Genomic DNA, 15474 nt, shown 5'->3' on the forward strand with positions numbered 1-15474 from the left:
TTCACACAGGAGCAACAGATCAATAGACACCCCACCCAGACCAGCGAGACACCCTCCAAGACCTGCAGGACCCCCCCGTGGACCTACACATAGAGGACCCACGCCAAGAGGACTTACATCCAGACCACAGCACCCCCAGACACATCCACACCCCCACCGCAACCAATCAACACCCCCCCACATCAACCATGCCCACACCCCATTTAGGCCCCCTCAGATCAGACCTATGCCACTCCTGCCCACCCCATGCACCCCACCCCCGCAAAGAGAGCATCAACATGGAAGTCACACATACGCCCAGGTAGTGAGCAGGCAAACAGGCCCAACCCCCACTCTTACACTCGCCCAAGCCAACGGCATGTACCAGATGCTCAGCAGGCTCTGCTCACACTTACTGGCCTGAGGCCAAACCACACGGCCAACAACATTGGACACTTTATGGAACAAAAAGCCTTCACTATATCATCCTGGAATATCCAAGGCCTGAGGTCATCTGCCTTTGGCCTAAAGAGCAGGAACACGGACTTCACCAAAGAAATCGGTAATGCAGACATTGTCATCCTGCAAGAAACATGGTATAGCGGAGACGGACCCACTGGTTGCCCTCTAGGTTACAGAGAGCTGGTAGTCCCATCCACCAAACTACCAGGTGTGAAACAGGGAAGGGACTCAGGGGGAATGCTAATTTGGTATAGAGCAGACCTAACTCACTCCATTAAATTAATCAAAACAGGAACATTTTACATTTGGCTAGAAATTCAAAAGGAAATTATCTTAACAGAGAAAAATGTCCTCCTGTGTGCTACCTATATCCCCCCACTAGAATCCCCATACTTTAATAAAGACAGCTTCTCCATCCTGGAGGGGGAAATCAATCATTTCCAGGCCCAGGGACATGTATTAGTCTGTGGCGACCTAAATGCCAGAACTGGACAAGAACCTGACACCCTCAGCACACAGGGGGACAAACACCTGCCTGCAGGTGACAGCATTCCCTCCCCCATATGCCCCCCTAGGCACAACTATGACAACATAACCAACAAAAACGGGTCACAACTCCTGCAGCTCTGTCGCACGCTGGGTATGTACATAGTCAATGGTAGGCTTCGAGGGGACTCCTATGGTAGGTTCACCTATAGCTCATCTCTTGGCAGTAGCACTGTAGACTACTTTATCACTGACCTCAACCCAGAGTCTCTCAGAGCGTTCACAGTCAGCCCACTGACACCCCTATCAGACCACAGCAAAATCACAGTCTACTTGAACAGAGCAATACTCAATCATGAGGCATCAAAGCCAAAGGAACTGAGTAACATTAAGAAATGCTATAGATGGAAGGAATGCAGTTTGGAAACCTACCAAAAAACAATTAGGCAACAGCAAATTCAATCCCTTTTAGACAACTTCCTGGGTAAAATGTTCCACTGCAATAGTGAAGGTGTAAACTTGGCAGTAGAAAATCTTAACAGTATATTTGACCTCTCAGCTTCCCTATCAAATCTAAAAATCTCAAATAGAAAACCGAAGAAAATGAACAACAATGACAAATGGTTTGATAAAGAATGCAAAAATCTAAGAAATAAATTGAGGAACCTGTCCAACCAAAAACATAGAGACCCGGAAAACCTGAGTCTACGCCTTCACTATGGCGAATCACTAAAACAATACAGAAATACACTACGGAAAAAGAAGGAACAGCACGTCAGAAATCAGCTCAATGTAATTGAAGACTCCATAGACTCTAACCAATTCTGGGAAAATTGGAAAACACTAAACAAACAACAACACGAAGAATTATCTATCCAAAATGGAGATGTATGGGTAAACCACTTCTCCAATCTTTTTGGCTCTATAACAAAGAATAAAGAACAAAAACATATACATGATCAAATACAAATCCTAGAATCAACTATTAAAGACTACCAGAACCCATTGGATTCTCCAATTACCTTGAATGAGTTACAGGACAAAATAAAAACCCTCAAACCCAAAAAGGCCTGTGGTGTTGATGGTATCCTTAATGAAATGATCAAATATACAGACAACAAATTCCAATTGGCTATACTAAAACTCTTTAACATCGTCCTTAGCTCTGGCATCTTCCCCAATATTTGGAACCAAGGACTGATCACCCCAATCCACAAAAGTGGAGACAAATTTGACCCCAATAACTACCGTGGAATATGCGTCAACAGTAACCTTGGGAAAATACTCTGCATTATCATTAACAGCAGACTCGTACATTTCCTCAATGAAAACAATGTACTGAGCAAATGTCAAATTGGCTTTTTACCAAATTACCGTACAACAGACCATGTATTCACCCTACACACCCTAATTGACAACCAAACAAACCAAAACAAAGGCAAAGTCTTCTCATGCTTTGTTGATTTCAAAAAAGCCTTCGACTCAATTTGGCATGAGGGTCTGCTATACAAATTGATGGAAAGTGGTGTTGGGGGTAAAACATACGACATTATAAAATCCATGTACACAAACAACAAGTGTGCGGTTAAAATTGGCAAAAAACACACACATTTCTTCACACAGGGTCGTGGGGTGAGACAGGGATGCAGCTTAAGCCCCACCCTCTTCAACATATATATCAACGAATTGGCGCGGGCACTAGAACAGTCTGCAGCACCCGGTCTCACCCTACTAGAATCCGAAGTCAAATGTCTACTGTTTGCTGATGATCTGGTGCTTCTGTCACCAACCAAGGAGGGCCTACAGCAGCACCTAGATCTTCTGCACAGATTCTGTCAGACCTGGGCCCTGACAGTAAATCTCAGTAAGACCAAAATAATGGTGTTCCAAAAAAGGTCCAGTCACCAGGACCACAAATTCCATCTAGACACAATTGCCCTAGAGCACACAAAAAACTATACATACCTCGGCCTAAACATCAGCACCACAGGTAACTTCCACAAAGCTGTGAACGATCTGAGAGACAAGGCAAGAAGGGCCTTCTATGCCATCAAAAGGAACATAAATTTCAACATACCAATTAGGATCTGGCTAAAAATACTTGAATCAGTCATAGAGCCCATTGCCCTTTATGGTTGTGAGGTCTGGGGTCCGCTCACCAACCAAGATTTCACAAAATGGGACAAACACCAAATTGAGACTCTGCATGCAGAATTCTGCAAAAATATCCTCCGTGTACAACGTAGAACACCAAATAATGCATGCAGAGCAGAATTAGGCCGATACCCACTAATTATCAAAATCCAGAAAAGAGCCGTTAAATTCTACAACCACCTAAAAGGAAGCGATTCCCAAACCTTCCATAACAAAGCCATCACCTACAGAGAGATGAACCTGGAGAAGAGTCCCCTAAGCAAGCTGGTCCTAGGGCTCTGTTCACAAACACAAACACACCCCACAGAGCCCCAGGACAACAGCACAATTAGACCCAACCAAATCATGAGAAAACAAAAAGATAATTACTTGACACATTGGAAAGAATTAACAAAAAAACAGAGCAAACTAGAATGCTATTTGGCCCTAAACAGAGAGTACACAGTGGCAGAATACCTGACCACTGTGACTGACCCAAACTTAAGGAAAGCTTTGACTATGTACAGACTCAGTGAGCATAGCCTTGCTATTGAGAAAGGCCGCCGTAGGCAGACATGGCTCTCAAGAGAAGACAGGCTATGTGCACACTGCCCACAAAATGAGGTGGAAACTGAGCTGCACTTCCTAACCTCCTGCCCAATGTATGACCATATTAGAGAGACATATTTCCCTCAGATTACACAGATCCACAAAGAATTCGAAAACAAATCCAATTTTGATAAACTCCCATATCTACTGGGTGAAATTCCACAGTGTGCCATCACAGCAGCAAGATTTGTGACCTGTTGCCACAAGAAAAGGGCAACCAGTGAAGAACAAACACCACTGTAAATACAACCCATATTTATGTTTATTTATTTTAACTTGTGTGCTTTAACCATTTGTACATTGTTACAACACTGCATATATATAATATGACATTTGTAATGTCTTTATTGTTTTGAAACTTCTGTATGTGTAATGTTTACTGTTCATTTTTATTGTTTATTTGACTTTTGTATATTACCTACCTCACTTGCTTTGGCAATGTTAACACATGTTTCCCATGCCAATAAAGCCCCTTGAATTGAATTGAATTGAAATTGACAGAGAGAGAGACAGAGAGAGAGACAGAGAGAGAGACAGAGAGAGAGAGAGAGAGAGACAGAGAGAGAGAGAGACAGAGAGACAGAGAGAGAGACAGAGAGACAGAGAGACAGAGAGACAGAGAGACAGAGAGACAGAGAGACAGAGAGACAGAGAGACAGAGAGACAGAGAGAGAGACAGAGAGACAGAGAGACAGAGAGAGAGAGAGAGAGAGAGACAGAGAGAGAGACAGAGAGAGAGAGAGAGAGAGAGACAGAGAGAGAGAGAGACAGAGAGAGAGAGAGACAGAGAGAGAGAGAGAGAGAGAGAGAGAGAGACAGAGAGAGAGAGAGAGAGAGAGAGAGAGACAGAGAGAGAGAGAGACAGAGAGAGAGAGAGAGAGAGAGAGAGAGAGACAGAGAGAGAGAGAGAGAGACAGAGACAGAGAGAGAGAGAGAGAGAGAGAGAGAGAGAGAGAGAGAGAGAGAGAGAGAGAGACAGAGACAGAGAGAGACAGAGAGACAGAGAGACAGAGACACAGACTCAATTAAAATAAAGCATCCTGAGCACCCAGGAACAGGCTGTGGCTAAAGGACAGGAGCGGCCATCGCTGGGCCTCACACACACTGTATGTGCCACACTACCTGTAGATAAAAGGGAACCTCTACAGGAAGGAACCAGAGAGAGTATGAGGCGTTGCTGCAGGGAGCACAACAACAGCTGCACCACTAATGGACAGAGAGACAGAGAGAGAAACTTTTTCATCCATCTCAGTCTCATCCTGCTCTCTCCTCGTGTATCCTCATCCCAACACATTTACAGAACAGCCCCTGCATGACAGAGATAGAGAGGGAGAACAAAATAAAAGAAGGAGAGTTGGTAAATAAGTGGCCAGAGAGGAGATGGAGATACAGAGGAGAGAAACAAAAGACAAAGAAAATGTTGGAGGGATGGAGGGAGCAGAGTCAGATAGGTAGAGGGTGAAGGAGGGAGAGAGGGTGGGAAACATGGGGATGGAAGGAGAGAGAGAGAGAGACATGGAGTGGATGAAGCCTAGATTAGTTTTGCTCCAGTAGCGACAGATCATAAAAAGGAGGGAGGGGGAACGAGGAGAAGAGACAGAGAGAGGGGGAGATTAGTGCCACTTCAGGAACGACAGAAGACTAAAAAGAGAGGGAGGAAAAAGACAGAAGAGGGCTCTTGAAATGTAGTCCGGATTAGCTTCACTAGGAGAACAGGATGAGAGAACAGAGAGGAAGAGAGACAGAATGAAAGAGAGGAAGAAAGAGAGAGAGGAACAGAGACTGAGAATAATGTCCATTTGGGTAAATATCCTGTACAGTATAAGAAAAATGTAGCATATTTTCAGTCAGTGTGAAAAACAGCAGCAATGGAAGGAAACAGTCAGAAGGTCAATCCTGCTGTTCCTCACAGAAACACTATCCAGAGTGTTGTTAATGAACAGCCACGGGGTCATTAGAACACAAACGTTCATTCTAGTTATTTGGACAGATGAAATGATCCCCTCTCTCTCTTTGGAATAGAGTACGTGTTTAAGAAGAGAGAATATAGAGAGCATTATACAGCGCCTGGTTCTGGGCTGATGATATACACTATGAAGAGAAGACACACCCAGGCACGCCCCACACACACACACCTAACTAATGATGTCCCTGCCTGTAGCGTGGAGACGAGGCTGGGACATTTACTTAGCCCCCCTGCCCAGTCCACTGGGATGTGATGGGAATTGGGACAGACGTCTCTTACACACACACACACACACGTCTCTTCAACTGTAGAGTGTAGAGGCATTCCCACAGTGACTGGGCAACATTCCCGACCGGAATAGGAACAGGCAGCTCAGTGGACCGGAAGACTAACATTACTGTAGGAAGGAGCTGGGTTAGAACAACTCTGGGAATTCACACCAGAGACACCGAGGTAAAGAAAAGAGAGATAGAGAATGAGAAAGTGTGTGTGTGAGAGAGGAAAGAGAGGGAGCAAGAGAGCTTGCTGTTGAGCTGATAACAAATGTATACTAAAAGGTTTGTGTTCTTTTGACGCACACACACACACACACACACACACGATGATGCTAGAGCAGCCGTCACCAACCTTTGAGTCAAGAACACTCAGTCAAAATGCATGCTGAGATCTACCACTCTGTTTATTAACATGACTTAAAATGTAAGCCTATGAAACATTAACCAATTAAAAACAGTACTGTGGCAGTGAGGTTTGTGCAGTAAGCTACAGGCCAATACATTATCACCACATACTGGCTTTGCTTGAATTTACCTGCCAAAGCATTGTTGTTCGGGACATTACATTGTTTTTTTTTAATATTAAAACATTTGAGGCAGGCTATATGATCACACCGGTAATAGATCCATTGTTGTATTACTTGTATGCTCACTCAGCTGTGCCTCACTTTAAATAATTAGCTTTTTATTTTACTGGGCTGATGGTCAGTCTCAGCAGATGGAGAGAGCAGCAGACTGAGGGTCCACCTCTCAACATCGCTCTGCTCTCCCGTTCCTCCACTGACACTGACAGTCTCAGCAGAGGGAGAGAGCAGCAGACTGAGGGTCCACCTCTCAACATCCCTCCGCTCTCCCGTTCCTCCACTGACACTGACAGTCTCAGCAGAGGGAGAGAGCAGCAGACTGAGGGTCCACCTCTCAACATCCCTCCGCTCTCCCATTCCTCCACTGACACTGACAGTCTCAGCAGAGGGAGAGAGCAGCAGACTGAGGGTCCACCTCTCAACATCGCTCTGCTCTCCCATTCCTCCACTGACACTGACAGTCTCAGCAGAGGGAGAGAGCAGCAGACTGAGGGTCCACCTCTCAACATCGCTCTGCTCTCCCGTTCCTCCACTGACACTGACAGTCTCAGCAGAGGGAGAGAGCAGCAGACTGAGGGTCCACCTCTCAACATCCCTCCGCTCTCCCGTTCCTCCACTGACACTGACAGTCTCAGCAGAGGGAGAGAGCAGCAGACTGAGGGTCCACCTCTCAACATCCCTCCGCTCTCCCATTCCTCCACTGACACTGACAGTCTCAGCAGAGGGAGAGAGCAGCAGACTGAGGGTCCACCTCTCAACATCGCTCTGCTCTCCCATTCCTCCACTGACACTGACAGTCTCAGCAGAGGGAGAGAGCAGCAGACTGAGGGTCCACCTCTCAACATCGCTCTGCTCTCCCGTTCCTCCACTGACACTGACAGTCTCAGCAGAGGGAGAGAGCAGCAGACTGAGGGTCCACCTCTCAACATCCCTCCGCTCTCCCGTTCCTCCACTGACACTGACAGTCTCAGCAGAGGGAGAGAGCAGCAGACTGAGGGTCCACCTCTCAACATCCCTCCGCTCTCCCATTCCTCCACTGACACTGACAGTCTCAGCAGAGGGAGAGAGCAGCAGACTGAGGGTCCACCTCTCAACATCGCTCTGCTCTCCCATTCCTCCACTGACACTGACAGTCTCAGCAGAGGGAGAGAGCAGCAGACTGAGGGTCCACCTCTCAACATCGCTCTGCTCTCCCGTTCCTCCACTGACACTGACAGTCTCAGCAGAGGGAGAGAGCAGCAGACTGAGGGTCCACCTCTCAACATCCCTCCGCTCTCCCGTTCCTCCACTGACACTGACCAAAAAGGGACACCTTCTTCCAGCTGTTGGCGAAACTCAAGTCACACCGCATTATTTCCACCTCATGCACAAATGCATGTTGTTACTCCTATGACCAGAGAAAGTGAAATATTCCTTGATATTAAAAAAGACCCAAGCCACTAACAACAACATCACAAGTCTGTAGATACACTTTCCTACTCATTCATCACTGCTGCACTGCTTGTTGCAGCGCTGAGTGGAGAAGCGTATTTTATGGCTTATAAAAGTGTTGCATACAAAGTGTTGAATACAACGTGTTGAATACAACGTGTTGAATACAACGTGTTGAATACAACGTGTTGAATACAAAGTGTTGAATACAAAGTGTTGAATACAAAGTGTTGAATACAAAGTGTTGACAGTGCTGAGTAAGAACTTAAACATGAACTCTTTGCTGTACTCGTTCTCTCTCTCGTCATGGTTTGAAACGTTTAAAAACAGCAGCTCTTTGCTGTATTCGTTGTCTCTCTCTCGTCATGGTTTGAAACGTTTAAAAACAGCAGCTCTTTGCTGTATTCGTTGTCTCTCTCTCGTCATGGTTTGAAACGTTTAAAAACAGCAGCTCTTTGCTGTATTCGTTGTCTCTCTCGTCATGGTTTGAAACGTTTAAAAACAGCAGCTCTTTGCTGTATTCGTTGTCTCTCTCGTCATGGTTTGAAACGTTTAAAAACAGCAGCTCTTTGCTGTATTCGTTGTCTCTCTCTCGTCATGGTTTGAAACGTTTAAAAACAGCAGCTCTTTGCTGTATTCGTTGTCTCTCTCTCGTCATGGTTTGAAACGTTTAAAAACAGCAGCTCTTTGCTGTATTCGTTGTCTCTCTCGTCATGGTTTGAAACGTTTAAAAACAGCAGCTCTTTGCTGTATTCGTTGTCTCTCTCGTCATGGTTTGAAACGTTTAAAAACAGCAGCTCTTTGCTGTACTCGTTGTCTCTCTCGTCATGGTTTGAAACGTTTAAAAACAGCAGCTCTTTGCTGTATTCGTTGTCTCTCTCGTCATGGTTTGAAACGTTTAAAAACAGCAGCTCTTTGCTGTATTCGTTGTCTCTCTCGTCATGGTTTGAAACGTTTAAAAACAGCAGCTCTTTGCTGTATTCGTTGTCTCTCTCGTCATGGTTTGAAACGTTTAAAAACAGCAGCTCTTTGCTGTATTCGTTGTCTCTCTCGTCATGGTTTGAAACGTTTAAAAACAGCAGCTCTTTGCTGTACTCGTTGTCTCTCTCGTCATGGTTTGAAACGTTTAAAAACAGCAGCTCTTTGCTGTATTTGTTGTCTCTCTCTCGTCATGGTTTGAAACGTTTAAAAACAGCAGCTCTTTGCTGTATTTGTTGTCTCTCTCTCGTCATGGTTTGAAACGTTTAAAAACAGCAGCTCTTTGCTGTATTTGTTGTCTCTCTCTCGTCATGGTTTGAAACGTTTAAAAACAGCAGCTCTTTGCTGTATTCGTTGTCTCTCTCTCGTCATGGTTTGAAACGTTTAAAAACAGCAGCTCTTTGCTGTATTCGTTGTCTCTCTCTCGTCATGGTTTGAAACGTTTAAAAACAGCAGCTCTTTGCTGTATTCGTTGTCTCTCTCGTCATGGTTTGAAACGTTTAAAAACAGCAGCTCTTTGCTGTATTCGTTGTCTCTCTCGTCATGGTTTGAAACGTTTAAAAACAGCAGCTCTTTGCTGTATTCGTTGTCTCTCTCTCGTCATGGTTTGAAACGTTTAAAAACAGCAGCTCTTTGCTGTATTCGTTGTCTCTCTCTCGTCATGGTTTGAAACGTTTAAAAACAGCAGCTCTTTGCTGTATTCGTTGTCTCTCTCTCGTCATGGTTTGAAACGTTTTGAAATCTCACAGTAGCTTTCTTTATGCTGCTACGTTACTGCAGACACGGTCATCTGATTGGCCAGCGGTGGCATAGTTCACTTGATTTCCTATCCAGGCTCACCGGGAAGGCAGTGTTTGTACCCTCAGACAAATGAAATGGTAACAGTTTCCCTACCCGGCCGGCGCGCAGGGCAACACAAAGCTTTATCGTCAACTAGAAATACCTTGGAGATGGACAAGTCGATCGATCAGTTGGTCAGTTGGTCAGAATACTGCTGTGACAAAAAGGGGAGGGGTCAGAATACTGCTGTGACAAAAAGGGGAGGGGTCAGAATACTGCTGTGACAAAAAGGGGAGGGGTCAGAATACTGCTGTGACAAAAAGGGGAGGGGTCAGAATACTGCTGTGACAAAAAGGGGAGGTCAACAGGAGTGATGAAGTTAGGAACTGAGGAAGAGGGACAATTACAGAGCTATACAGAGAACCAAATGAAATGTTATTGGACTAACAATGAAATGCTTACTTACAGCGCCTTTTCCAATAATGTGGAGGTAAAAATAAGATAAAAATAATAATGATTCACGAGGAATAAAAAACAAAGTGAATAACCAATAAAAATAAAGAGTAAAATAACATGTCTATATACAGTACAGGGAGTACCAGTACTGAGTCAATGTGCAGGTGTACGAGGTAACTGAGGTAGCCATGTACCCCCGGTAGGGGTAAACTGACTAGGCAGAGAGAGAAGATTGGTGGAGCGAGAAAGGGAGAAGGAGAATGATGAAAGAAAAGGATGCCCTCCATCAAACATTTTGATTTGAGCTAGAGGAAGAGGAAGATATGAGGTGGAGGAGAACATCAAACGTGAGATGAAGAGCAGGAACGTCCCCAGCTACCTCTGGTAGACCGAGAGAAGGAAATATGGAAACAGATGGAGGGAGACGTTAGAGAGCTCTACATACTGATTTCATACAGAAGAGCCTATGAGTGAGTGAGTGAGTGAGTGAGAGATGAAAAGGAGGAGTTTACTCACTGGGCTCACAGCACACTGTGACTCGCAGCTTCATGCAGGGCAGCGGGGAGCTTTCCCCTGTAGGCAATGCTGGAGAGAGAGAGAGAGAGAGAGAGAGAGAGAGACAGAGAGAGAGAGAGAGAGAGAGAGATTGCCTTGTCACAGTAAAGGTATGTGTGAAGTGTTGGGAGTTGGAGATTTTCAACCCTTCATGTATTTGACAATAATCTAGAATGTGTCACCATATGACGTCCCCCTTCACCAACCAGCAGAACTCAGCTGGACGGCATTCAGTTAGTATGAAAGAAACCACAGAAAAGGTTTTCCATTTGGAAACTCCAGCAGACAGCAACCACTACAGGGGTCAAAGGGGACTGACACAATGGATTGTGGGAGTCAAGGTGTTTCCTGTTTGGCAGCTGCTGTCAGAGTTAAGCGACAGAAACACGGTCACTATCTGGTCGTCTGGAGCTCAGTTGCATGACGCTTGCAGGACAGTGGGCTTGATTCTCGGGACCAGCCCTATGTAAAATGTATGTACGCATGACTACGTCACTTCAGATAAGTCTTCTAAATGGCATATATTAAGGAGGATGCTAATTTATACTTTCAAGTTCAAACAGCCACCTCTAATCTTAACCCTCAACGTAACCGAACAAAAGCTTGTCTACTTGCTCGTCAGTTCTGAGAATGCTGTTCCTTCTAGCAATGCCATCTAGTGACTATAGATCACTGGGCTGATTGACGCGGATGCTATGTGAGCTGTCAGTGTGGATCACGATAAGAGACAGACTGAAACAGCTAATACTATTAGCGGCTCTAATACTATTGCCGTGTCCCCAGTCTAAAACCATTATACTGTCCCTATGGCCTGGCCCTTTCACCCAGCCAGACGTTTGGACAAACTTCAAGCGTTATCTTTGATGTGGACAATACACACACAGACAGCCAGGCCCATTGGGGTAGTTCCAGGGGAGGAGGCTATTGTTGTGTTCTCCAGCCCTGCGCAGCCACAATGGCCCAGTGCTGTGTGTGTGTGTGTGTCTGTCTCTCATGCCCTGACAATGCTCCATTGTCCAGCAGACCGCAATAGTAATTTATGTAAAGATTCTTTCCCTCCGTCTCTCATCCATTATTTTCCTCGCCCTTTTCCCTCGCTGTTGTTGCTCCCCCTTTCTACCTCCCTGTGGATTCCACTCATCCCCCCTCTCTCTCCCCCTCCCTTCCTGTACTGTCAGACTCTCCCCTCTTTCATTCCACGCTTCTCTTCCTCTGGCTGCTTTAAAAGCCTTTCTTCCCCCCCCCCCTCTTTTGGTTGGACAGTGACCAGAAGTTGTAAAAACAGTAAGAAACTCATTTTACGGCCACAAACCTCCCCAATGTGTCAACTAATGATCTTTTTGTTTTCTCATGATTTGCTTGGGTCGAATTGTGCTGTTGTCCTGGGGCTCTGTGAGGTGTGTTTGTGATTGTGAACGGAGCCCCAGGACCAGCTTGCTCTGGGGACTCTTCTCCAGGTTCATCTCTCTGTAGGTGATTGCTTTGTTATGGAACGTTTGGGAATCGCTTCCTTTTAGGTGGTTGTATAATTTAACGGCTCTTTCCTGGATTTTGATAATTAGCGGGTATTGGCCTAATTCTGCTCTCTATGCATTATTTGGTGTTTTACGGACAATAGTTTTGCAGAATTCTGCATGCAGAGTCTTAATTTGGTGTGTCCCATTTTGTGAATTCTTGGTTGGTGAGCGGACCCCAGACTTCACAACCATAAAGGGCAATGGGTTCTATAACTGATTCAAGTATTTTTAGCCAGATCCTAATTAGTATGTCGAATTGGATGTTCCTTTTGATAACATAGAAGGCCCTTCTTGGCTTGTCTCGCAGATCGTTCTCAGCTTTGTGGAAGTTACCTGTGGCGCTGATGTTTAGGCCGAGGTATGTATCGTTTTTTGTGTGCTCTAGGGCAATTGTGTCTAGATGGAATTTGTTTTTGTGGTCCTGGCGACTGGACATTTTTAGGAAAACCATTATTTTTGTCTTACTGAGATTTACTGTCAGGGCCCAGGTCTGGCAGAATCTGTGCAGAATATCTAGGTGCTGCTGTAGGCCCTCCTTGGTTGGTGACAGAAGCACCAGATCAGCAAACAGTAGACATCGCTCCCTGCCCTCTACCTTCTCTGCCTCCCTTGCTCCTCCCTCCCTCCTCCAGTGGTTGGAGATAAATGAGAGCGGAAGACAGAAATAGGAAGTAGTGGGAAAACAGGAAACCCAAGTTATCACACAGATTTATTTATACACACACACATCTACTCACAGCTGTAGTAGTAGTGGTGTCCGGGGAGGAACTCGAAGCCCAGAGAGAAGGGGGTGAATCGCTGGATCTTCTCTGAGAAGCGGACAGGGCCGAAGGGGGCATGGGGGCTGTTACACTCCCACCTCTTGATGGCCCCCTGGGTCTCCACACAGCCCCTGAACCCCCCCTCAGCCACCAGGTACAGGGCCAGGCTGTCTGGTGGGGCCTGGGGGTAGGCCTCCTCACTGGGGGGAGACGGGTGAGGGTAGTGGGGGCAGTAGATATCCAGGTAGTCATTCAGATTCACCTGGATGGACAGATCCACTCCCGTCAACCTGAGACAGAAGGAAAGGGAGAGAGAGAGAGACAGAAGGGAGAGAGAGAGAGACAGAAGGGAGAGAGAGAGAGACAGAAGGGAGAGAGAGAGAGACAGAAGGGAGAGAGAGAGAGACAGAAGGGAGAGAGAGAGAGACAGAAGGGAGAGAGAGAGAGACAGAAGGGAGAGAGAGACAAAAGGGAGAGAGAGACAAAAGGGAGAGAGAGACAAAAGGAAAGGGAGAGAAGGATAAAGAGGAAAAGAGATTAAGCATCAACATTCCACAATAACGATCGGACACAGTAAAATACAATGCTGTTAGTCTGAGAGAAAGAGAGACGGATGGAGAGAAGAGCTGGATGGTTGATAGATAGTCTAAATAACTGTGGGCCTGGAGGAGAGATGGAGAGACAAGAAAGATGGATAGATCATCAATATTCCACATAACGATTACAAGGTGATAAAGCAACATAATGTAGAGCCACCTTTATTACTTGTTTTGGTGTCTGATACTTTGTAATAACATAGCTGGGAGCAGTAGAGCGAGAGAGCGAGAGACCCAACAATGCTAATTAAGGAGAAAAAGGGAGTCGGAAGAGTACAATGTGGACTTGACTCTGACACACACTAGAGCCTCCAGTCAAGGCTGGCTGGTTCTGGGCATAACAACATGGGGCCAGACATGAGCAGTACGGTGTCGAAGGGCCTTAGTGAATTGAGGAGACGCACCCTAATCTAACAGTCCTCCACTAGCGGAGAGAGATGCAGCATATCTAACAGTCCTCCACTAGCGGAGAGAGAAGCAGCATATCTAACAGTCCTCCCTCCACTAGCGGAGAGAGAAGCAGCATATCTAACAGTCCTCCCTCCACTAGCGGAGAGAGAAGCAGCATATCTAACAGTCCTCCCTCCACTAGCGGAGAGAGAAGCAGCATATCTAACAGTCCTCCCTCCACTAGCGGAGAGAGAAGCAGCATATCTAACAGTCCTCCCTCCACTAGCGGAGAGAGAAGCAGCATATCTAACAGTCCTCCCTCCACTAGCGGAGAGAGAAGCAGCATATCTAACAGTCCTCCCTCCACTAGCGGAGAGAGAAGCAGCATATCTAACAGTCCTCCCTCCACTAGCGGAGAGAGAAGCAGCATATCTAACAGTCCTCCCTCCACTAGCGGAGAGAGAAGCAGCATATCTAACAGTCCTCCCTCCACTAGCGGAGAGAGAAGCAGCATATCTAACAGTCCTCCCTCCACTAGCGGAGAGAGAAGCAGCATATCTAACAGTCCTCCCTCCACTAGCGGAGAGAGAAGCAGCATATCTAACAGTCCTCCCTCCACTAGCGGAGAGAGAAGCAGCATATCTAACAGTCCTCCACTAGTGGAGAGAGAAGCAGCATATCTAACAGTCCTCCACTAGTGGAGAGAGAAGCAGCATATCTAACAGTCCTCCACTAGTGGAGAGAGAAGCAGCGTATCTAACAGTCCTCCACTAGCGAAGAGAAGCAGCGTATCTAACAGTCCTCCACTAGCGAAGAGAGAAGCAGCATATCTAACAGTCCTCCCTCCACTAGTGGAGAGAGAAGCAGCATATCTAACAGTCCTCCACTAGTGGAGAGAGAAGCAGCGTATCTAACAGTCCTCCACTAGCGAAGAGAAGCAGCGTATCTAACAGTCCTCCACTAGCGAAGAGAGAAGCAGCATATCTAACAGTCCTCCCTCCACTAGTGGAGAGAGAAGCAGCATATCTAACAGTCCTCCCTCCACTAGTGGAGAGAGAAGCAGCATATCTAACAGTCCTCCACTAGCGGAGAGAGAAGCAGCATATCTAACAGTCCTCCACTAGCGGAGAGAGAAGCAGCATATCTAACAGTCCTCCCTCCACTAGTGGAGAGAGAAGCAGCATATCTAACAGTCCTCCACTAGCGGAGAGAGAAGCAGCATATCTAACAGTCCTCCCTCCACTAGCGGAGAGAGAAGCAGCATATCTAACAGTCCTCCCTCCACTAGTGGAGAGAGAAGCAGCATATCTAACAGTCCTCCACTAGTGGAGAGAGAAGCAGCGTATCTAACAGTCCTCCACTAGCGAAGAGAAGCAGCGTATCTAACAGTCCTCCACTAGCGAAGAGAGAAGCAGCATATCTAACAGTCCTCCCTCCACTAGTGGAGAGAGAAGCAGCATATCTAACAGTCCTCCCTCCACTAGCGGAGAGAGAAGCAGCATATCTAACAGTCCTC

The 15474-nt window shown here is 46.2% G+C and overlaps 1 protein-coding gene across 3 annotated transcripts in view; it reads right to left on the bottom strand.

The window, feature by feature from the left end:
- LOC139573249 (ephrin-A4) overlaps positions 1-15474 on the bottom strand; it is a 93583-nt gene that overhangs the window by 12879 nt on the left and 65230 nt on the right. For 2 of the 3 annotated variants that reach the window (XM_071396496.1, XM_071396495.1), the window contains exons 2-3: positions 12949-13262; positions 10656-10724 (exon numbers count right to left, since the gene is read on the bottom strand). In XM_071396496.1, coding sequence (XP_071252597.1) covers positions 10656-10724; positions 12949-13262 — 383 coding nt within the window. The remainder of the gene's footprint in view (positions 1-10655; positions 10725-12948; positions 13263-15474) is intronic. The other variant, XM_071396498.1, reaches the window with a different exon arrangement.

Source organism: Salvelinus alpinus, chromosome 4 (genome assembly GCF_045679555.1).
Source record: "Salvelinus alpinus chromosome 4, SLU_Salpinus.1, whole genome shotgun sequence".
NCBI classification, from domain to species: domain Eukaryota; kingdom Metazoa; phylum Chordata; class Actinopteri; order Salmoniformes; family Salmonidae; genus Salvelinus; species Salvelinus alpinus.